Raw genomic sequence first — 25,314 nt, forward strand, 5'->3', positions numbered from 1 at the left:
TTTTTTTTTTTTTTTTTTTTTTTTTTTTTTTTTTTTTTTTTTTTATAAGGTGAAGAAAAATAATTTTATATAACTATATGGATTTTCCCGCCCCCCTACGCTTGTTGCCTCTCTTCTATTTCACAGCTGTCATTGCCAGGGCAGATGGCAAGGACTAAATGTAATTTAGTCAGAATTCATTAAGTATAATTAGGCAATTTGATAGCAATATAAAAGATTAAGATGGTCATCTGAGCTAGAAAGTGTCAAAGGAGGCACCTGTTTGCTTCGTTCAAAAATAATGAAGAAAAAGAGACATCTTTGGTAACAGCAGACCTACTGGCAAAGTAGCATACCTAAAGGAATGCAATTTGCTACCATGTAATAAAATAATGAACTAAACAACATACAGAAAGTCCAAATTACCCAATTACCTAATTAACTGACTACTTTTACCCATCTGAATGAGGTGGCACACCAGACTTTCCTTATCAAAAACCCTAACATTCATAAATGCTACCAATTATGCTTGGGCTATTTTCTGCTATAAAACAAAATGGCACAAAAATATTACATAATAAACAGTATAATTACATTTATTTGGCATATTATACAAGCTAATACAATATGTAATACTTACATAAATTCTGTCTTTACAGTACCGCACTTTGATATTGTGAAGGAGTGTAGCTTCATTTAAGTACATTAGTGAACCTGCAATTTAAAAACCCACACAGATATTTTGACAAATAACCATCTTAGTGTACGATCACTCAACTGAAATTCAGCATTAAGAAGAATTCTGCTTCCCCTCCTCTTTTTTGGCCCATGAGTAGTTTAATCCTGCTGATTCCTTCAAAACCTTTTAAAGGGACACTATCAACTTAAAGAAATATAGTTTGTCTGGAAAATGTCTACCTAAATTTACTGTGACAATATCAAATAATATTATTTTCTTATAACATTTAACAAAGAACATTAGAACATGGAAGTGTCAATCTCTGACTTCACTCCATCAATGATAGCAGCCCCAAACTCCCTCAACAGCTTTTCCCACAAGCACATTCATGCTTTCCTCCATACTGCCCCTTAGACATGGCAACCAACTTCTTGTAAAAATCCATAAAGGCACCAACTTATCCTCCTTCAAATCTTTCTCTGCCATTGTGCATACAGAAAAATGCCAACAGCTAGGTAGTTGAAATTGCTAATCCGTAGCATATCCAAGTGGTGATTTTCAAATGTTCACAACTTGGTCAAATCAGGGTGTATTTTCATGGGGACAACAAAAAGCATCCCTCTGATCCCTGGACAATTGTCTTGGCCATATATATAAAATCCCTGCTCCAAACTCTGTAGGTGCGCAAAGAAACTATTAGAAAAAAAATTTACATTAACAAAACTACCTATTTTTCCTTAACCTCCTTGCTGAAAATGGGCAAACCAATTTTATGGAAAAACTTTAAAAAAACCCATCTTGAGACAGAAAGCAAGCGTAGAAAGTTTCAGCCTGAATGGTTAACGTTTGGCAAAGCTATAAAGAACTGAAAACAATGGAAAGTGTTAGGAAGTCTTAATTCTAGGGCATCAATACCCGCTCCATCTATGTCAACAACAGCATTATCCCTAAAGCTACTCTGTGAACATCTCTTATGTAGAGCTTCCTCAACCTAGGAACTTCCTCTACTCCTGGTCTCTTTAGTTTCCGGTTAGAATTTCAAACACAGAACACACACATCCTTACTTTTCGGTTTCAAACAACACCTCAGACTGCTAAACTTTAAACAATCAGCAACACAAAATAATCTCTATTATTTCAGTTGGTTTCCTTTGAGTGTTTGACAGTACTTTGTTTAGAGTCAAGTTTCACTGTTTTCTTGATGGCCAGTTGTACTTCCTGTCTCATGAGCTCTCTAACTCCTCTACTGATGCATTGCTCATGTGCAAGTGCTCACCACACCCTGCAAGAAGACATTGACCCATAAAATTGAAGAAAGTGACCACTGTTTCTGAATTTGGGCCAGGAAGGACTCTTTTCCAGGGATTCCTGCACAGAAAAACATGTTTTTTCTTCCTCAACTTCCTGAGGCTCAAATAACTCATTCTATTTCCAAACACCAGAAACCAAAAGCTTAGTATAAAATGGTACAAGACCCACTACCAATCAGGACCCTCTCAAGCCTTAACTTTATACAGTTATTCAACACCCCTCTGCAACAAAACCATCCAGTTCTTATTGCTGAAGGTCAACCTTCCCAGCTAATTCAATCCACAGGGACATCAATCCCTTGGGACCCCTGAGGCCAGACAGGCAGCTGGTAACCTCTTCATCCTCCTCCTTCTGCCACAATCAGCAACTACAGTCCAACAGACCTTAGCAGTGGACAATGGGAGCTTGGCAACAGCAGCAGAGCCCTGTCTGCCAATGCCATTCACTCCCTTCAGCAGTGAGCAATGAATCTGCCTCCTACTCAAATGTGCCAGACCAGCTTGCAACAGAAGCAGATTCCCACGGCCGCCCTTTGGTGTGTACAGCTCCAACAAGAAGCAGAGCTTCCCTTTCTGGAATCAATCTAAGAGTAACTTGACTTCACATGTGGACTGCTTAGGAAAGGCATTTTTAGCTATGGGAGGATACGAATAGATACTAGCAGAAGGAAAACTCCTTTCCTACACATCTAAGTCTTCTATGGTAAGGTCAATGAAGGAAATACTTAGGCTTTATCCTGAGCAGATGCTCGCTCTGGTCTGCAAATCCCTCAAATTGTTCCTCATCCTATTTCTCAAACTAATTTCTCTCCTCCTGAGAGGACAGCCTGAGGTGTTCTTACTGAACCAGACAATCGGGTACTTTAATGAGATTTATTTCTCATCCATATGTTCCATCCTACCAAACTCTTTATCCTTTTCCCTTCCAGGAGGATTATACTTGGATGGGGACAGAAAATCAGCCAAATAGGCAACTTCTTTCCACACTCCTGGTGAAGTCTCTTCCTCTTCTGATTTCTCCCAGGAGTATAATTCAGATTCTAACCTTGTGGGAAGAGTTAATTTCTGGAATATGTGGAGATTTATAATCCCATGACTATTAAAAAAGAGACCTCTCAAAATGAAAGAAAATATAGTGGGGAACAATCCTCTCCTATTTCTGCATCTTTAGAAAATACTACCAAGTCAGAAAAAGTTCTTTGAAGGGAAGAAGAGAGCAAGCTTATGAAGATCCTAAGGATAAAGGGTCCACATTTTGTTCTGTCCCTAAAATAAATTAAAATCTCTTCTCCCATCAAAAGGTTGTTGCTTCAGTTGAAGGGGTTATTATTTTTTAAAGTTTGTTTATGAGAAGGTCATGTGATACAAAAGCCTTACTAAAGTAGAAATCTACGATAGCTACTGCTTCCCCCCTATCCACAAGGCTTGTTACCCTGTCAAAGAAACTATAAGGCTGGTTTGACATGACTTGTTCTTGATAAATCCATGCTGACTGTTATTTATCATCTTATTTTCTTTGATTGTTTGATTATTTGTTCCATTATATTTCTGGGTACCTAAATTACTCTGAATGGTACATAATTCCCTGGGTTGTCCTCATTCCACTTTTTATAGATAGGTACTATATTTGCCCTTTTCCAGTTCTCAGGTATCATTCACGTCCTCCACAAGTTCTCAAAGATAATCACTAATGACTCAGAGATCTGTTCAGACAGTTTCTTGCATCAGGCCCTGCCAACCTGAAAACATCTAACTTGTCTAAGTAATTCTTAACTTGTTCTTTTCCTATTTTAAGAGTCTGATCCTACCACATTTCACTGATGTTCTCTATGTTAGTCACCCAGTCATTGCTAACTTTTTTGCTGAAAACTGAAATACAAAAGGCATTTAACATTTTGGCCATTGCTGTGTTTTCTATTGTCTTTCCCTCCTCAATAAGTAATGGGCCTACCTGGTCCCTGGCCTTCCTCTTGCTTCCCATGAATTTGTAAAATGTTTTCATATTACCCTTTATATTTCTACCTACTTTAATCTCATTTTGTGCCTTGGCCTTTTTAATTTTGTCCCTACATGCTTGTTGTTGGGTTTTTTATGTTCATCCTTTGTAATTTGACCTAATTTCCACTTCTTGTAGGACTCTTTTTCGAGTTTCAAGTCATCGAAAATTTCTTGGTTAAGCCAGATTGGCCTCTTACCATATTTCCCATCTTTCTTATGCATTTGGATAGTCTGCTTTTGTGCACTTAATGTCTCTTTAAAAAACTGCAAACTCTCCTGAGCTTTTTTTTCCCCTTAGACTTGCTTCCCATTGGATCTTACCTACCAAATATCTGGCTTTGCTAAAGTCTGCCTCTGTGGAGTTCATTGTCTCTATTCTGCTGTTTTCCTCCTACCATTCCTGAGAATCATGAACTCTATCATTTCATGGTCACTGTCACTCAAGTTCCTCCCGGTTTGTCAGCATCAAATCCAGAATAGCCTCTTCGCTAGTCACTTTCTCTGTCTTCTGTAATAAAAAGTTGTCACCAATGCATTCCAAGAACTTGTTGGATAATCTGTGTCCTGCTGTATTATTTTCCCAACAGATGTCTGGGTAAGTCCCCCATCACCATCAAATCCTCTGTTTTGGAAGATTTCATTAAGTTGTTTAAACAAGGTCTCATCCATCTTTTCTTCCTGGTTAGGTGGTCTACTGTAGAACCCTACAATGATAATCCTCGTTTTTTACCGCTTCTACCCTTACCAGAGACTTTCAACAAGTCTGCCTCCCACAGCTATCTCAACAAGGATGCTTCCTCTTTCTCCTCCACACTGCCTGGGCACAACCAGGGAGGCACTGAAGGCACAGGAGAGAGAATCAGCTCCCAGGATTCATGAGGAGAAATTGTAGGGAAAGTACTGCTCATCCCTTGCAGTCCAGGGATGAAGCATGCTCACTTGCTCTGTGGAGATAGCTCATTGTGCAGTCCAGGCAACAGCTAGGAGATGTGTAAGGATGGAGCATGCTCACTGCAGATGGAATCTTTGGAGAATTTAGTTGCCAGACTCCAACAAGTCTCTACTGAGTATACAAGAGGTCACTATGTCAATGTGGGCAGCCACAAACCATGACACACATTGTTGAAGACTGCAAAATGACTGAACTTCCTAGAGGTATTCGTGCCTTGAACATTGCTGATAAGAACGCTATGGCTTGGCTTGACCAGATTGTTTATGACAAATAAAATAAATAACTAAATAAATATGAGAACTTATAGTCAGATGCTTATAACCCAGTCAAACTGGGGTGGATTTTCACAGAGACGGTAAAATGCACATCCCTGTTACCACAGGGTAACTTCCTTACAAAACATCGAGTTCCTGCTCCAAAAAACTGAGGTTCTAGAGCATCTCAATGAAATGGCAGTGAACAATTTTTTTTCAAGAATACAAGCAAAGTATTTTTTCCTAACCTTGTTCTCAGAAACTGCTCGATTATTTGACATTTTAAATCAATCAATAAATAAAAAATAAGCCTGAGACAGACACCCAGCATGGAAAATTACAGCCCAAATAGTTAAGACTTTGGCAAAATTATAAGCAGTGAAAAGACAACCTTCTAACAGAAAATGACCCATAATGACCCTACACTGTACATATCACAAGCTTCAGGTCTTGTTTTCCTCATTGTTGCAGAGTGGCTACATATCTAGGTTCAGTCACAGGAAGTAGATGCTATTGCTTATGGTCCTAAGTCATGTAGTGCTTTTGAAAATCTCACCCTCTATGTATTTTATATTAAGAACAGCAGAAGCTAGTCTTGGCGACCATGTAAAAGGCAATCTCAAACATCCAGGCCAACAGTCCCTGGGAAGCAAAATTTAAAAAGACAACTTCTTCAGTTTTTTCCCCACAGAAAATAAACCACTCTTCAAACAGATTATATTGCATAAGGCAACAATAAAATTATAGCCACTGCTGCCAGATTAAAAAAAGGAGGAAAAGTACACAAGTGTACAATAGCCTTAACATTTTGGGTATACAGCATCCCTCTTCCATTACTACCCCCAAACTTGAGTGCTGTCTGACCAAACAGGTAGTTTTTCAACACATAACAAAAGATCAAATCAAGCCCTGTATTGCTGCATGTAGCTCACTCTACTCTCCATTAAACTGATGAATCGTGTCACTACTGTACAATGACGCAGTTGATTTAACATATGCAAATCAAACTGACACTAGTTTTGTTACAGTTTTATAAGAATACTGCAGCTCACACGCTGGAATGAAACATTCTCCTTTTGCATGCTCATTTGAGAATTGAGAACAGCAATAAATGTAAGGTACAACTGCCTCTTAAAATTGGTTTAAACATAGGACACATTTATAGCAATAAAGACCCATTAATGTTATGTGCAACTTCAAGCAAACAGACAGAGAGAAGTAAAGATTTGGTTACAAAACAAATGGATCCTTGCTATTATATATATATACACACACACACACACACACACACACACACACACACACACACACTTTAAAATATATACTTACAATTATCCTCCATATCCTTTTTACTGTCCTCTTCTGCAGGAAACACTTGGTTGATAACAGCCAGAAAAGTCTGTCAGATAAAAACATTGATATTCTCAGAATTTCAACTGTAGATGGGAAAGTGGCTCTAAGATGTTCTGAGCTATGTTTTCAATAAATGTATTATTTGTGTTAAGAAAAGTGAAAATTTGCCATTTCTATATTTTACTGTGGCAGGTTTTAGTGTGTTCACCCAACCACCGCAACAATTTACTTCTACTGCAGTTGCTCCTAAGGACACTGATCAAGGATTTGGGCCTCATCATAATAGGTATTGTATAAACAAAGATACACCCCTGATCAAGAGCATTTATCATTCTCGTATTTAGACAAATGGAGAGATGCTAATGGTAAAGATAGCTGCACTACAGCAACCATTGTGGTCTCAACTGTACTACTGCTACTAATACTTGGGGATCTATGAATGAAAAATGCTAAGTGCTTTAAAGATAAGCACTATCCCCACATATTTAGATACTTCAGTGATGGGTATTATAGAAAACAGTAACACAGTTATATGTATTTTATTCAAAAGGAAACACATTCAAAAAAGATGGGACTTGTTCAGAGTTACACAGCAAGTCAATAGCAGCTCTAGGGAATAAGATCCAAGTCTCCCGATTCCTAGGATAGTACCCTCAATCATGCTTCAGTACTCCTATCCCATTTAAATACATTCCCATTTTAAAATACAGTACATTAGCTATATAAATAGTAACACACAGTATATTCCCAAACACTGAATTTTGATTTTACAAGCACTTCCTTTAATCCTTTATTTCAGTTACACAAGAAAACCACTTACCCGGTGTTCATCACTCACTGGAACAAATTTGTAACAAGAGCAAACTTGTCTCTTTAATACTCCAGAAATTGTAATTTATATTGTTTTAAAAAAGGAAAGAGAAACATGCAAGAACAGATCTATCAGAGTGTCCACAGTGTACAAACATGCTATTGCATTTTTTAACCAATTACACACTTTTGTTCGGACATTTTATCTGAGTCTATACAGCATGCACAGGTTATTTGCATTAGAGAATTGTAGCTATCTATGAATGAACCTTGTTGTATCAATTAATGTTACAGCTCCTATGCTGCTACAAAGATAATTTCCATGAGGATAAGGGGATTAAGGCAGTGAGATTAGTCTACTTTATCTAAAATGGCAAAAGACAAGCAACAAGATCTTTGTCTAGCATAAATAATGATCTTAACATTTTAAGCAAGTTTGTCTATTTAAAACTTTGCTCAGTGAGACACCCTCATGATAAACATCCTGTTTTCTGTCGCAGTCTAAAACACCCTCTTACTTCGATACAATAGAAATAATACAATGTAGGTCACCCAATCTAAAATTTCACACAGCATTAAGCAGCCACAATTCCACTTCATTTTGAAGTGGCAGGTTTCTTAAATTGAAGTATTAAAGTATCTATAAACTAAGTGTCGCCAGTTGGAAAACAGTAAAAAGGCTTCCACGATTTCCTTCCCTGGTATAGGAGACTCTTCATGGGTCATACACTTCTTGTCCTGACACTCCCGTTTTTTTCCTCCTACCTCTCATTAGTGTTATGTGCCAAAACATCCTAAAGGAGGGGCTACACATTGCCTTGGAGATGGTCAGAATCTAGATTAGCCAGACCTCCTCGGGAAATCTATATAGCTGCTAGATACAAATGTTGTTCAGTGAAGCATGTTGCAGCCATGGAGAGCCCTTTCATAGGTAACACATGGGGGGGGGGGGGAAAAAAGGGACAAGGGGCCCCCCCCCCCCCCCCCCCCCCCGATTTCTGCTTGGCCTGCTAGGGGGGGAATAGGGGCTCTCCCTCTGCCTAGCATGCTCAGCCCCTTTCCCTGGCAGCCAGGCCAGGAGCAGAAGGGGCAGGACCAGCCACTTCTCATGCTGGCCACTCTGCCTGAGAGAGCCTGGCTGAGGCAGCAACAGCAGGCCAACCCCTTCCCAGACCCATCTGCTGGGGACAGGGGCCAAGTGAGCCGGAGTCCACCTTCTCTCCCAGCATGTTTCCTTTCAGTCTGCTTGAAGCTTGGGGGCAAAACCAGTCCTGTCAGTCACTGGTAGCAGAGAACTACTCAGCCTCCTGAAATTCCCCCCAGTCAGAAAAAATTCAAATCTACTTTCCTAAATTACAGATGTTAAATATACTTTGAAGGAAAAGCACAACAATTTCTCCTACTGAGAGCATGGTAAATCCCACGTAACAAAACAAAACAAAAAAACCGAAAATAACAAAACCCACAAATCCTTAAGTGTCAATTTCCATCTCTATCCTGGATGATCTATTTGTCTCCAGGGTAGGACAGATCTGAGGACCTTATTCCCCAAAGAAAGGAAGTCTTCCTGTTTCTCTTCATGCTAAGGTCCACAGATCTATTACAATGGAGCTTTCATAGCAGTGTGCCTCCAGGATGGGAAGCAGGATCATCCTTTAAATGTGGAAAACCAAAACAAGGTAAATATCCTGTACAAATACCTCCTCCACCAAACCATGTGCACTAAGGCATGGATAAGACTTCTGTCAAAAAAAGGAAATGGCATTGGCTAGGATTGAATGACCAATATGCAGAATTTGGTGAACTTCTGCTTTATTGGCCATCTAGCAGGTTTCTATATTGGAGATATGACAACACTGCCCTGAGATTTTCACTGCTCCTAAGTGCTGGACTATGATACTTAACCAAAGGAGAATAGTCTTGAATGTACTTAGGAAATGAATGCTGTGACAATTGTGAGGACTGAATTAAAGGTATAATATTGGGTCCTGTTAGAGGAAGCTTCCAACTTCAAATAAAAAAAATTGTCTGATTGGAGATAGTAGCCATTTGAAATCCTACTCTAATGGATAGGAATGTAACAACACCTCCTGCAGAGGTTCATTCTGGGTAGTGCTCTGAAGAGCAGAATGAGGTTCCAAGGTCATGCTCTATGGCCTTGCAGGGCTGGAATAAAAGCAATGCCCTAAGGAAGCATTTAATGTTGAGATTTGTATAAAACTTCCTTTTCATTAACATTTTAAGAACATTATGCTACAGAGACTTGACCTTTTTGCTTCAACATTCATACACCCACAACATAGCCTTCCAGTAGGAACTCAAGGTTGCATACACAAATGCAAGAAGCCTGGGAAACAAGCAGGGAGAACTGGAAGTCCTGGCACAGTCAGGGAACTATGATGCGATTGGAATAACAGAGACTTGGTGGGATAACTCACATGACTGGAGTACTGTCATGGATGGATATAAACTGTTCAGGAAGGACAGGCAGGGCAGAAAAGGTGGAGGAGTTGCGTTGTATGTAAGAGAGGAGTATGACTGCTCAGAGCTCCGGTATGAAACTGCAGAAAAACCTGAGAGTCTCTGGATAAAGTTGAGAAGTGTGAGCAACAAGGGTGATGCCGTGGTCGGAGTCTGCTATAGACCACCAGACCAAGGGGATGAGGTGGACGAGGCTTTCTTCCGGCAACTAACAGAAGTTGCTAGATCGCAGGCCCTGGTTCTCATGGGAGACTTTAATCACCCTGATATCTGCTGGGACAGCAATACAGGGGTGCAGACAATCCAGGAAGCTTTTGGAAAGTGTAGGGGACAATTTCCTGGTGCAAGTGCTGGAGGAACCAACTAGGGGCAGAGTTTTTCTTGACCTGCTGCTCACAAACAGGGAAGAATTAGTAGGGGAAGCAAGAGTGGATGGGAACCTGGGAGGCAGTGACCATGAGATGGTCGAGTTCAGGATCCTGACACAAGGAAGAAAGGAGAGCAGCAGAATATGGACCCTGGACTTCAGAAAAGCAGACTGACTCCCTCAGGGCAGGATCCCCTGGGAGAACAACATGAAGGGCAAAGGGGTCGAGGAGAGCTGGCTGTATTTTAAAGAATCCTTATTGCGGTTGCAGGAACAAACCATCCCGATGTGTAGAAAGAATAGTAAATATGGCAGGCGACCAGCTTGGCTTAACAGTGAAATCCTTGCTGACCTTAAATGCAAAAAAGAAGCTTACAAGAAGTGGAAGATTGGACAAATGACCAGGGAGGAGTATAAAAATATCGCTCAGGCATGCAAGAGTGAAATCAGGAAGGCCAAATCGCACTTGGAGTTGCAGCTAGCAAGAGATGTTAAGAGTAACAAGAAGGGTTTCTTCAGGTATGTTAGCAACAAGAAGAAAGTCAAGGAAAGTGTGGGCCCCTTACTGAATGAGGGAGGCAACCTAGTGACAGAGGATGTGGAAAAAGCTAATGTACTCAATGCTTTTTTTGCCTCTGTCTTCACAAACAAGGTCAGCTCCCAGACTGCTGGACTGGGCAGCACAGTATGGGGAGGAGGTGACCAGCCCTCCGTGGAGAAAGAAGTGGTTCGGGACTATTTAGAAAAACTGGATGAGCACAAATCAATGGGGCCGGATGCACTGCATCTGAGGGTGCTAAAGGAGTTGGCGGATGTGATTGCGGAACCATTGGCCCTCATCTTTGAAAACTCATGGCGATCGGGGGAGGTCCTGGATGACTGGAAAAAGGCTAATGTAGTGCCCATCTTTAAAAAAGGGAAGGAGGAGGATCCGGGGAACTACAGGCCAGTCGGCCTCACCTCAGTCCCTGGAAAAATCATGGAGCAGGTCCTCAAGGAATCAATTATGAAACACTTAGAGGATCAGGAACAGTCAGCATGGATTCACCAAGGGGAAGTCGTACCTGACTAACCTAATTGCCTTCTATGATGAGATAACTGGCTCTGTTGATGAGGGGAAAGCAGTGGATGTGTTATTCCTTGACTTTAGCAAAGCTTTTGATACGGTCTCCCACAGTATTCTTGCCGCCAAGTTAAAGTAGTATGGGCTGGATGAATGGACTGTAAGGTGGATAGAAAGCTGGCTAGATCATCGGGCTCAACGGGTAGTGATCAATGGCTCCATGTCTAGTTGGCAGCCGGTTTCAAGCGGAGTGCCCCAAGGGTCGGTCCTGGGGCCGGTTTTGTTTAATATCTTTATTAATGATCTGGAGGGTGGTGTGGACTGCACTCTCAGCAAGTTTGTAGATGACACTAAACTGGGAGGCGTGGTAGATACACTGGAGGGTAGGGATCAGATACAGAGGGACCTAGACAAATTAGAGGATTGGGCCAAAAAAAAAACTGATGAGGTTCAACAAGGACAAGTGCAGAGTCCTGCACTTAGGACGGAAGAATCCTATGCACTGCTACAGACTAGGGACCGAATGGCTAGGAAGCAGTTCTGCAGAAGAGGACCTAGGGGTCACAGTGGACGAGAAGCTGGATATGAGTCAACAGTGTGCTCTTGTTGCCAAGAAGGCCAACGGCATTTTGGGCTGTATAAGTAGGGGCATTGCCAGCAGATCGAGGAACGTGATCGTTCCCCTTTATTCGACATTGGTGAGGCCACATCTGGAGTACTGTGTCCAGTTTTGGGCCCCACACTACAAGGAGGATGTGGAAAAATTGGAAAGAGTCCAGCGGAGGGCAATAAAAATGATTAGGGGTCTGGAGCACATGACTTATGAGGAGAGGCTGAGGGAACTGGGATTGTTAAGTCTCCAGAAGAAAAGAATGAGGGGGGATTTGATAGCTGCTTTCAACTACCTGAAGGGGGGTTCCAAAGAGGATGGAGCTCGGCTGTTCTCAGTGGTGGCAGATGACAGAACAAGGAACAATGGTCTCAAGTTGCAGTGGGGGAGGTCTAGGTGGGATATTAGGAAACACTATTTCACTAGGAGGGTGGTGAAGCACTGGAATGGGTTACCTAGGGAGGTGGTGGAATCTCCTTCCTTGGAGGTTTTTAAAGCCCGGCTTGACAAAGCCCTGGCTGGGATGATTTAGTCGGGAATTGGTCCTGCTTTGAGCAGGGGGTTGGACTAGATGACCTCCTGAGGTCCCTTCCAACCCTGATATTCTATGATTCTATGTCACTGGTATATCACTGTAAATTAAATATGGACTTTGCACCAGGCAGTAGAATCAAACTGTATTTGTTGACTTCTCTTTTGGGGTCCCTGAAAGCAATAATCACTTAATTCAAGTATTTATTGTAAACAAGTTTGGTCTCCGATGGATTATTGGTCTTGCGTTAGCTCACCTCCTCTGTATGACAGAGGCATCCAAGGAGCCAATACTATATTATAGCTCTCAGGCTTGATTAACCTCTTTAGCCAGAAAGGCCTAAACAGGTATCACTGCTGCTCCCTCGCCCCTTTTTTGGAATCTCCTGAGGAGCTGTGGGAAAAGTGGGAAGACATAAGTAGTAGGGACATTGACCAGGTTTGTAAGATGCCATTCACCACTCCACATCCAAGGTCCTGACAGAGAGGCTGTAGAGCACTTTATTTACTATTTCCATATGCAAAAAGGTCAATCAGCAGCCCTCCAAACTGACCTGCAATGAGCGATGTATTTCGGAGAGCATCAGTCACTCTGCAAATCTGATTTTGCCAGATAAACCTTGGTTTTAATCTCCTCATTGATAGGCAGTGTGATGGTGTGGGGAAGACTGTGTCCAATTACGAATTCCATTTGGTTTTATAAATGCTATTTGTAATTGTAAGAGTCACGTGGATTTTTATATCATCCATTTTGTAGTAGGAACTTGACATGTAGTGAGGAAGCTGTCTGGAAAGCCATAACAGAACCATCAAAGGCCATCAGCATTGAATGGCTCTCCTGTTGGGATACAGTGGGACTGCTACCACCAGGGCCATTGACTCTAAATAGAATCTGCAGAGGAGTCTGTCTTGGGGAAGAGAGCTGGAAATCCCCTGTTCAAAGCACATGGCTGTGAGAACAGGGTTTTTTCCCCCCCATGACTAAAGAAAGAAAGGCCATTTTCCAAGGGGTGGGTGTCATGACCAGAACTGTTCTGTTATCCATGGAAGGAGCTGTGCACTGAGACCTCAATAAATCACTGTGTTCTAGCTGATGGATGCTGTGCTGTCTCCATCTGTTACACATACCCTGAACTGAACTGGGAAGATGTTTAAAACAAAACAAAAACAAAAACCATGATTCTCTGCTTCACCAGTTGTAGGAGCAGAGAATATAGATCTGCCAATGGATGAAGTAGCAATGCAGAAGGGATACCGAGAATTACTGGATAGGTATCATATGAACTCTGGATCACTGAAGCATGCCTGTGTATCAGACCAGAAATCCCAACAGGAACCAATAGGAATTGGGTTTGCATCTCTTTGACACCACTTTCTATTATGGCCATCTTCATCTTCTGTTGACGTTCTCCTGAGATGAGATCTTTTACCTGATAGATTCATTCTCAGTTCAGGCCTATGACTGGCTTCCCTGGCACCATGTATTTGTGTTTGCCCTGAATCCAAGATACTCCAGGAACCACATCACTCCATGTGTTTGCTTCAGTTTTCTCTGTCGTCCAGAACCCAGATCAGAAAAATTGTCCAGGAAGAAATAAGTGAATTTTCTTCTTTTCTAAAGCCAGTATAATTACTACCAAGATCCTGGAGAGAGACCTTGAGAGCGCATGTAAAACAGTATGGTAATATTTGAAGTTGGGAAAAGAAAACAGCTGCCATCCATCTGCAAAACATAGAAATTATCTGAGGATAATAAAATGGGAATGCTTTGAAGACTAGCCTCCACTCAGAACTTATTTAGATGTTTTAGACAGGGCTCTGCTCTGCTTGTCCCCGATTCTCTGAGGCTAGAAATAGCATTGGGAGCAGGTAGCAATATTCCAATCTGAAGTAGATTTTGGATTACTTCATTCATGTCATGGTCTTTCCAGGTTGCTGGGAATGGGACAAAGTTGCTCTTGAAATTTTTGCACAACTCTACAGGGTCCCTTCTCACAATGTCCAGTGAGCTCATTTGATCAAAGCTATAGGTAGCCCTTTTGCTCTCAAATTGAGAGAGCCTGGCACCAATTTAGGGTCTAACTCCAGACAGAGCCATTTGGGAGATAGCTCTGAGGCAAAAATGAGCAGCTAATGACCTACTACCACTTGTGAAGAGATATTTTCTCCTAAGTACTTCACAGACTGCTTCAACTTGTCGCATGACCTGTATTCCTTTCCATAGTGTGTGGCAGGAGTCAGGATCATAAGTTGACTTTTCTGCTGGCTCTGAATAGCCGCTGCTTTCCATAAAGTTTATTGTACCACTAAGATAGCTCAGAACAGATTTCCCTGAGTATTTGATTCCAAGGACTAAAGCCCCATATAGCTGCATGAAACATATTTGAATGACACTTTTTTATTCTTCTCTTTCCAGGGAGAAGTCTGTAGGACATGCAATTTTTAGGCTGAGAGGCAGCATACTCATAATACTGTCCACCCATGCTAGTATTGCTTATGAAAGCATACAGAGTTACTTAGGAATCAGATAACAATTCACATTTGTTTGTTTATTCCTTCTTGCTGGCCTGATGCCACCTGAGAGTTTTCATGGCAAAGCAGGGGCTGAGATAATGCCTGCCTGGACTGGGCTGCCAGTGAAGTGCCCACATATTGAGGACGCCACTCTTTCAGGTAAAAAATCTCCCACAATTAGAAATTCCGAGTCCCTGCCCACTGTGGAAAATATTCCCATTTATCTTTGGTAATGATACCAAGTTAAATATTGACCAGTGTACACGGAGGAAACTTCTGGTCTTAAAGAATGAAGGCTGGGAGAGGGTGTGGTAGAAAGAAAAACCATGGACCAAGAGGCCCCTCAAGGCCTTCTGGTTCCTCCACATCCGGGGTGCTGTCTCTCATCTGCTGAGGGGAAGAGGTGGTGGTGCTGGCAAGGCATAAAATTCTGCAACAGAAGCTTGGAGCAATAACCTGGATATTAGGGCATTGTGTCCCACAGCAGCCACTGAGAATGATGGTCAATAATTTAGGGAATGGTGACCTGCAGTGCCAGCTGGGGCAAACAGCTTTCCCAGACTCGTAGGAGTGGCAAGAAACCCCTATTAAAACTTTCCAGGGTAGATGAGAAAGGATATATAATTTGTCTAGGTCATTTGCAGACTTCTTAAGACTAATTTCACAATATGCAGTACACTCCAACCTGAAAGTTCTGGTTCTGACACTAAGGTGTAAACAGGCTGAAGTGCCCATTGTATCTATCTGTGGCTCTTACCATGAAGAAGAATGACATCAGATGGCATTACACTTGGTTTATATTTTTATCAAGCAAAGATGACCAGCTTCCTATTCAGGTTTCTTCCTAAGTTATATACCCATGTCCCCCAGAAAAGGAAGGTCTGCTCTGTCACCTCTTGACCTGTCACTAAATTCCCTGCAATTGTCAATATGAGAAAGCTGATGAGAAAATGAGGGTATTCTCCTTTCTTACAAATTAAGTTATAATGAGGGGGAACTTGTTGGAAATCACACACAATTTAAGTAATCTTCAGAAACACCAAAACATGAAGACTTTCAAACACAGCTGCTACCATTCTTGCCAGTAAAATGTAAAAACATAACTTCTTGGCTATCTGACTAAAATAACTGGGTAGCACGAAATTTCTTATAATATGAAGATATTCTCTGTCATAAATTGATGTTCAACTTAAGACCATTGGATGTGAATAACATCGTGAAAACTCCACCAATTTGAAAGTTCATATGTCAGGACAAGGAATCCATCTCCTCTTCAACATTGAGGAGGGGGGAGGGATAGCTCAGTGGTTTGAGCATTGGCCTGCTAAACCCACGGTTGTGAGTTCAATCCTTGAGGGGGCCATTTAGGGAACTGGGGTTAAAAAAAAAAAAAAAAAAAAAAGTGTGGGGAATTGTCCTGCTTTGACCAGGGGACTCTTGAGGTCCCTTCCAACCCTGATATCCTATGATTGAATTAAGCCATTGCATCAAATTAAGTGAGAACCATCACAAAAATATAATCCAAAGAGCTCTTTGTGGTTTGACACCATATTACTTTTGAAGATGTCATCTGGAGGAGACTGATGGAATGTAACGGTTGCTACTAAATTCCTTAAATTACTCCTTAAAAAATGTTTTTCCCCAGCATCATGGGTATTCTTCAATTACCAATGTTTCCCTCACCATAAATGCAGTGGGAGGTTTTATTTACAAGTTTTCGATTTTATCTTTAATATTCTGGGCTTCCTTGGGTACAAAGACCCAAATTAATGATACTCATGTCTCACTAGTCTGAACACGTCTAAGGGCTGGTCCACACTTACCCCCCAAATCGAAGTAAGGTACGCAAATTCAGCTACGTGAATAATGTAGCTGAATTCGACATACCTTACTTCGACCTTACCGCGGTTCAGACGCGGTCCACACGCGGCAGGCAGGCTCCCCGTCAACTTTGCGGTACTCCTCTCGCTGAGCTGGAGTACCGCAGTCGACGGGGATCACTTCCTGGTTCGATTTATCGCGTCCAGACCAGACGCGATAAATCGAACTCGGAACTTCGATCCGCAGCCGTCGAACTACCGGGTAAGTGTAGACTAGCCCTAAGAGTTAAGACACTATGGTTTCAAATTCATTATTCAGTATCCCGCAGAATTACCTATCAGGTAATACGTAATGCTTTCAGACATTTATGAAGTGTCCTCAGAAAACACTTTTCCCTTATAAAATTAATCCTATTGAAACTGTGAAGCTATAGGAAAGAGGGGGGGAAAATCTGACATTAATCAATACAACCAAAATTTGTATTTATAATTCATCCTAGATTTTGAACCATTATAAAAGCAAGCATGGGGAGAGGGAGAAAATGGAGGTGTCATCTCAAAGACAGATCTTGAGCCAGTCTCAGTTTCAATATGGGAAAAGTAACACTGCACAGAAAGACACACACATATTCAGTTACTTACTATAGGTACTGCAGATACATGGAAATCTGGCAACCAGAAACTATGTGTTTCTTGCCAGTGGGCGCCAGTATTGCAGAATTAAATATTATAATCATTTTTCTTTGTACTGAGGAAGCTGAGGCAAAGGAAATGTTAAGTGAATTGCTCAAGTCAGAGACAAAGCGGAGATTAGAAATTGAATCCCACTGTTGTGCTCTATGCATAGAACTATGTGATGGTATAGTTCTTTAAGGATTCCTTAATCCCTTTCTTACCTTGCCTTTCTGGTTTAACGGTTCAATAGTTAAGCTGTCAGGGCCAATATCCACGATATTCCCCATCTGAAACCCATCAGTTGGGTGTGGAGCCCAAACAGGCTTCCCGTCCTCCATCATTGGAACTATTCACTATTCCTGTAAGGAAAAAAAAAAAAAAAAAAAAAACCCTGTATAAAAATCTGATCAACTGTCTACAAACTTTAATTTGGTATTTTTCATCCAAACACAGAGTATATAAAATGAGAACATGAAACACTGATTTCTAGTATTAAGTAGTTACACCCATATGTACGCCTTATTGATTAAAAAACTTTGACTGTAACCTCTGTCCAAATGCTCTTTGGAAACAGTTTTAGATTATGTCTTGAATTCAAAATGCACCATTTATTATGCAAAAACACAGGCATCTGAAAAGGCTAAAGATCTAAGGCCAACACTTTCAAACTTGGATTCCTAAAGTTAGATACCTAAATAAGTGCTTAATTTACAGAGTTACTCAACACATACAACAGCAACTGAATTAAATAGGAATTTTGCCTGGATTTGGACTTTCTGAATAGGCCTAAACACAATATTTTTATATACTGTATTTGTCTTCATTCTGGATAACTACTTTAATACTAGATAATCTCTATTATATAGATTATAAATCAGATTTGTGGATTCCACCGAGTCTGACAGACAAGTTCATTCCAGTTGCCAGTTCCTTCCTTTCCCCTCAACACACATTCACACATTAAAAGAGATCTGCTTCAGTCATCTCTAAAGCTTCAGGGTTTGTAAAAGTATACTTCTGGTATATGATCTACTCTTTGGCCATTATCCCAAAATAACCTGCTAACCAGTAATCATTAAACTGGAAACAGACTTCAAATAAACATACAAAACACCCTGAAAGGTATGAAAGTACTGTTTAAATGGAAGAATAACTCACAATTTTTTCCCTTCCCACCCCCTTGAGCTAGAGCAGTGGTTTTCAACTGGGGGTCCACAGACTACGTCTAAGATTTCCAAAGGGGTCTGCACCTCCATCTGAAATTTTTAAAGGGTCCACAAATGAAAAAGATTGAAAACCACTGGGCTAGAGGAACTTCTATACCTGTAACATTCAGAGACAGCTCTGGATAATTTTGTTATGTGCAAAAAGGAAGAAACTTATATGTAAGAGGTCCTCACCCACTGGCTAGTGAAACAGCCCAAAAGAACATATTTATACAAACATTATTCAGCTCTAAAAGTCAATTATTTTAATAACTTTGAAAAAACATTTTTACAGCTTACAAACATTCAATCACCGAACAGCTAACTGTAAAAAAATATATACTTTTGGTTTTAATTACACTCAGTACTTGAAATTATATTCAAACGTATTTCTAAGTGTCCTCATGATATAGAAAGTTTCACCTAATTATAGCACAATAGTCTCATTTCTCAGATTCCACTACCGTTAGAGGATGTATTGAAATATGATGCATCTAGGGTAGTTAAATTTCTAATATTACACTAGTGCCCAAAAGTACTGGGCATAATAGACACACAGGAAGACATCCCTTAACTTACATCTGAAGACACAGAGCAGATGAAATAGGACGAAGGAAGTACAACATACAAAATAATCAGGGTAGTTGGTGACTGACACATTTAGTCACTTCCATGTTTTGTTTTTCTCCAAAATACTGAACCTATCCCCTTCTGCCCCTCTCCCAGCCATTGTTAACGTTTCTCATTTATTCCACATCTATTTTGCTTAGTTACCAGGCTAAAACACAAATGATTTCCCCCTAAATATGTGATATTTCTAATTGCCAGACCTGCAAACTCAACCCAGGATCTGGAAGTCAAGCTACGACCTTTCTGAATTCTAATAAAGACTGCAAGACAAAGTTTTTCTTTCAGGTATATCTGGTGCAACTCATGTTTATTGTGGTTGCAGAGGAATAACCAAGCACAACTTGAAGACAACATCGTCGCACATACAACTGCAACTTAATTGACATCAAAGCCAGAAAAAACAATGTCAATTCATTCTCCCAGTACTGTGCTGGTTCTGCATGGCTGGCAGTAGTGAAAGTAGTGGCTTTAAAAAAAAAAAAACACACACACTAATGCAAGCAGATATGACAGAATATACACAGGAAACAGAATTGTGGAGTAAGGTGATGCTGTTTATACATAGCCTTTTCTCAAAGTAGAATTCACTTTAAAATATGCATTGTTTCTCAAGGGGAAAATTATTAAATATTAAAAGAGTGTTTCTATAAAAAAAAAAAAGACTGAACTCTGAGGAGTCTTATCAAGATTTCGTGATATCCAACATCTAGATCTTAGAATGTGTGTGTGACAGATATTGCAACCCCATCAATATTTGTGGTGGCCCACTGTATTAAATCTACAAATAGTCTATGCATGATTGTTCATGTATGCGGGAGGGTTACCACAGCTCCTCCAGGAACTAGACAGTGAATTAAGGTGAGTCACTGAGACTAAACAATTCCAGAGAGGCTCCCTTCAGAGGCTTATATATACTGATCCAACCTGGATTTTCCAGAGACGAGGAGACAAAGAAAGGGTTTCTGGCATAATAGGATGAGCTTGAACTGACTCAAGGCCTTCTTTGTGGTCCAGCAAACCATCAGGACCCTTGCAGAAGGATTGGAAAAACTTTGGCCTACTAGCACCCCACAAGACTGAGGACTGACTCCTGGTACGCTTAGCGTGTGTTTAAATCTGTTTATTAGGATTTGTGTGTGTTTTCTCTGTAATGCTTTGACCTTAAGACGAAGTGTGCTTGCTTAGAAAGAGCCACATGGTAACTTGTAACTGCGGGCGATACACCGTTCATAGCCCTCGGAGAGAGAAAGCAGTGCACAGGGGCTGACCTTTATACAGACTGGCTTGCTGGGGTATCAGTATCAGGCAGGCTATGCAGCCTTACAACCACCTGTCCTAAGGGAGTGGGACAAGAGTCACACAGGTGACAGCTGGAGACCTCAGACCTGCTTGGGAACTCCTGGAGTGGACCATGGAGGTGGAAATACACGTGCAGTTACCTTGAAACTATGACAGTGTGCATGTGGGCTTAGGGTGTATGAATCTAGAATTAAGATTAAAAAATAAGTTATTGGGATATATACTATTGTAAAAACTATATTGAATATAACAGAAACCTCTAATTCTATATTCTCTCATGTCCAGAGTATAAATCTTCAATATCTATCCAGCTACAGAAAAGTTTATGTTCTACAGTCAAGTTTGGGTTATGTTTACTTGAAACCTTCAGCCACATTCCATAAAGTCCACAACACCCGATTATCCTGGTCATGTGTTGTCAGCAACATACAGTAATTCCCTTAGAACAACATCTGTATTCACTCAGACTTGGCTGCTGGCCACCCCTCCCCCCCCCCCCCCTTTTTTTTTTTTTAAACTTCTGCAAATTTGATCAAATACATACCACAGTTCTATAGGTCTTTAAATATTGTGAGCCAGTCTTGTGTCAATTGTTATGACTCAAGTCCAATTGTTATGGGTGTAGCTGCTAAACATTTAAGTTTATTTATAGGCACAAGCAGACATTCATTTTCATAAGCCTATCATTTTCCTTTAAAATGCTTGCTCAGGTTGGTACTTAGTGATATGTCACACAACCATTAAAAACAGGGGAAAGCCTTGTTTTATGAGGAACACTGCCAATACTCCAGATGTAACCACATTGCACAACAAAATACATCCTGAAATTAACATATAGTCTCTCTTACCGCTACAGTTTCCGTACAATACAGTCAGGCTTCCGATGAATTGTCTCTACTTAAATTTGAAACCCAGTCCCTCAAATTAGCATCTTCAGGCTTTGACTTTCTTTGTTTATTCAGGCTTTTGCCTTTTCATACTCTCTGCAGTGTGTTTCACATCTTATTGGTAAATTACTGTTCAAATGTTCTGTGAACTTACAAAACCACTTCACTAACACAGTTACACTAATGATGACTAAAAACATAGTGGACAAATATTTGAGACCTATTATCTGACCACTCAGATGATGAACATTTTTAATAACTACACTCACAACTATCTAAAAGCCTTTAAAGACTAAGAAACAGCATAATACCAATGCCTGTGCTAATCTATCCATCTTGGGCACCAGTAATACACCCATCTCTATTAGTATCTCAACTCTGAATTTGTACTTCTCCTTCACTTGGCACATGTCATTGAAAAAAGCAAGTTGAACAAAAAAAATTTAAACTATGCTTTTGTGGTTTTAAAATATAAAACTTTGAAATACAATCTGTATTTAATATATACAAAAACAGAAAAAAGTTATATTTAAAAAGGAACACTGTGAAAATCATATTTTTCATTGTAAAACGGTACCTGTTGTTGTTACAAGTCACCCATAACATTACTACAACAAATGTTAAAAACACATCCCTCCCTCCCTCCCCCGTTTTTCTATTTATTTTGTGTAGGGATACTAATTACATATAATCAGTTTCACAATTTTGCATACCCTTCCCAAGCACTACAAGCACATTGTGATTGGGACAGCAGCAGCCGAACTGAAACTGAGGCCTTGTCTACACCATCGGGGTAAGTTGACCTAAGTTACGCTACTTCAGGTATGTGAATAACGTAGCTGGAGTCAACATAGTTTAGGTCGACTTACTGCAGTGTCTACACCGCGCTGCGTCAATGGGAGACGCTCTCCCATTGACTTATCTTATTCTTCTCATTACAATGGGGTACCGGAGTCAACTGGAGAGCACTCGGCGGTCGATTTAGCGGGTCTTCACTAGACCCACTGCATCGATCACAGCACTGTCGATCACCAGTAAGTATAGACTGAAAGTAAACAGATATCAAAACAGGTGTGTGCACAAAGGAAAGGGGAGATGAAGGATAGGCCCTAACATCAGTGGCACTGCTCTCATGCTCACCTTAAAGATCTTTTTAAACAAACAAATGAGAAAAAATGTAACCATCTTTTCAATTTTTACATTTTTTTAAATTTTGGGACATACCATTTCAAAAATAGTACTATTTGATAAAGTTTTTTGTGTATGTTTCAAAAAACAATGCAAGTTGATTGCCCCTTTAAGGGAGTGTTTTCACAATTAAAATGCATTACAGAACTGAGCGCTAATGTACCTTTTCATTAACTGCCAAATTCTGTTTCTAAGATTATATTAAAATTTGATTATACACACATTCAGCAGCAATTCTGCCAATTGCACCCTCCCCCAAAGTGAAAGTTAACTTTTTAGCAATACTGACTCCTTTACTAACATTCATTCTATTCAATTGGAATCCATCTCCATATCTAACAGTTATTCTAACTAATTTAAGTAATATTTTTAATATTGTCCCCTCATTTTTCCATTACATTGACCACTGCTGGTAGTTCTACTGGGAACAGGATTCTTCACTTCCTGTCCTGAATTGCTCACATAGATGTTAAACAGAAGTAGCTATACTTCAGCAATAGGCAAAGATTTTTATACACACTTTTATTTATGATAACCTTAATTTTTTCCTTCTGTGACTGAAAACCAATTGTGTAACAAAATAGCGAGTGCTGTTTGCTTAAAACTAATACACAGAAGGTACCAGAATAAGCACACAAGAAAATAGTTGACCTTACACATCAGTGATGACATCCAAAACTGATTCCTGCTAAATGTGGACAACCAGCAATAAGAAGCTTATGAGGCAAAAAATTCAGCATCCTGGGGCCCCAGCCTACGATGGCAAAAATGCAAACATTCACCTCAGATAAAAATAGACAGTTAAAAAGCAACAGTATTAACAGCTCTATTTCTTCCTCTCCCAGACAATGTTTCAAACATATTGATCTTTTAAAAAAAATATATTGAATTTGTAAAGTACTAAGGAATACCTTAGATGAAAGACTCCCCATATGTGTAAGTTACTACTAGAACCCTGTGTGGATACAAAATTTGTATCCACATCCAATCCACGATCCATAAACATGATCTGTGGATATAACGCAGATATCCACAGATTTACAGGGCTCTAGATATAAAATTTGGATCCGCATCTGTCTGCGATCCTCAAATATGATTTGCGGATATCCAGAGATTTGCAGGGCTCTAGTTATTACATCATCCTAGCACTTATGCATACTGAATTAAAACCTAACCATTTTTAAACTCACTTCTGATTTCCTTCATTCTCCCACCAAGTGCTCTGTCCAACTTAACCCTAGCACATGGTGAAAGTTCTACAAACTCAATATATAGTGTTGCAATTTCTAACATGGTTATCGGAGGTCTGAGGTAGACACCCATGTGTGAAGTGATCTGTGAGATATCAGCTTACTACATCAATGCACTGCACTGATTGCTAAATTAACTAATTAAACCAAATGAAAAATAAAACTGATCTGGTTGCACTGAAGAACAGATGGTATCCCATCATAATGATTACATCCAGATACACAAACAAGCAGGTGTGTGTGTGTGTATCTCTCTCTCTCTCTATATATATATATATATATATAAACACAAAGCAAAAAAAATGTACGTGGTTATGTTTTGTTAAGGAACCTACTTTACACACATTTTATAAAATTGTACAAAAGTCTGATCTGCAATTTTCACCTGGATTAGCATTCTACAGTACTTTTGGGAAAACACTGCCAATCTCTACAACAGCCAAAACTGGGCAAATAGGTTGGTTAATGGCAATTAAATTGCATTTTTCCACCCTAGTTCCATATTCAATTGAGGACTAAAGCCTGTGTACTCTGCAGCAAACAAAATTCCATGACAACATTCAGCACTCCGTTGCAGATGACCAGAAATTCTGTAGCAGCTTCAGATAAATTAAAATGGAGGGTTTCCTTGAACTAAACATAACAACAAATAGATTCACAATGGTATACTTTGCGTTATTTCACTGGCCATTAAGTCCCATTTATTTGATGCTTCCTGTACAGTTGCCAATGTGCTGAGAACTTTATAGTACTAAAAGCACTTAGCTACATTATAGAAGTTTGTCTGGACAAACATTTGAGCATTGTTCCTTCAGAACCAGGAACTGGACCTCATTAGTCTATTTTCAATTTCCACATATGCGCACGCATGTGTGAGTAAAGTAAACTTGATTTGTCAAATGTACAGCTTCATTGGTTCTCTTGTGTAGTCAGTCAGTTTCCACTTCTATTTGTGTAAGTCTTTCATACAACAAAAGAAGGCATTGAGAAAAATATGATTATAAAATAACAAAAAAATTACAAGAGGTTTCACAGGCAACTGTACTACCTTAAAATACCATAATTATTTTTTGTTGTTGTTATTTTCAACGGAGTAGATTTCAAGGTGGCAGAGTCACTTTAAATTGTTCTTTCTTAAACCCTGAGGTCCTTGGCACTGTATACGCCAGAAAAATAAAATCAATCTGCCCAACGAAAGCCTGACATGGTTAAAAAAAAAAAAAAAAAAAAAAAAAAAAAAAAAAAAAAAAAAAAAAAAGTGATAGTGATGCATATGGAAACCCAAAGGATAGAACAGCGTGGATAGGATTTTTTTTTAATTTAACAAACAAACAAAAACAGAAAACACTTCTTGCTCTTGTGATCATTATGGAAGAAGCAAGTCAGGGATTTGAATGGAGCAGAGGATGGTTACTTGGCAAATTGGTAATAGAAAGGCATTACATTCACAGGGCGCAGA

At 40.0% G+C, this 25,314-nt stretch overlaps 1 protein-coding gene across 3 annotated transcripts in view; it reads right to left on the bottom strand.

Moving 5' to 3' along the window:
• Window positions 1-25,314, bottom strand: part of MYO6 (myosin VI) — a 165,825-nt gene that overhangs the window by 104,360 nt on the left and 36,151 nt on the right. For all 3 annotated transcript variants that reach the window (XM_026654567.2, XM_026654564.2, XM_024193955.2), the window contains exons 2-4: window positions 17,618-17,755; window positions 6,502-6,571; window positions 620-693 (exon numbers count right to left, since the gene is read on the bottom strand). In XM_026654567.2, the coding sequence (XP_026510352.1) occupies window positions 620-693; window positions 6,502-6,571; window positions 17,618-17,737 (264 nt within the window). In that variant the 5' untranslated portion in view covers window positions 17,738-17,755. The remainder of the gene's footprint in view (window positions 1-619; window positions 694-6,501; window positions 6,572-17,617; window positions 17,756-25,314) is intronic.

This window comes from Terrapene carolina, unplaced genomic scaffold (genome assembly GCF_002925995.2).
Source record: "Terrapene carolina triunguis isolate 2854851 unplaced genomic scaffold, T_m_triunguis-2.0 Scaffold42, whole genome shotgun sequence".
Classification (NCBI taxonomy): domain Eukaryota; kingdom Metazoa; phylum Chordata; order Testudines; family Emydidae; genus Terrapene; species Terrapene triunguis.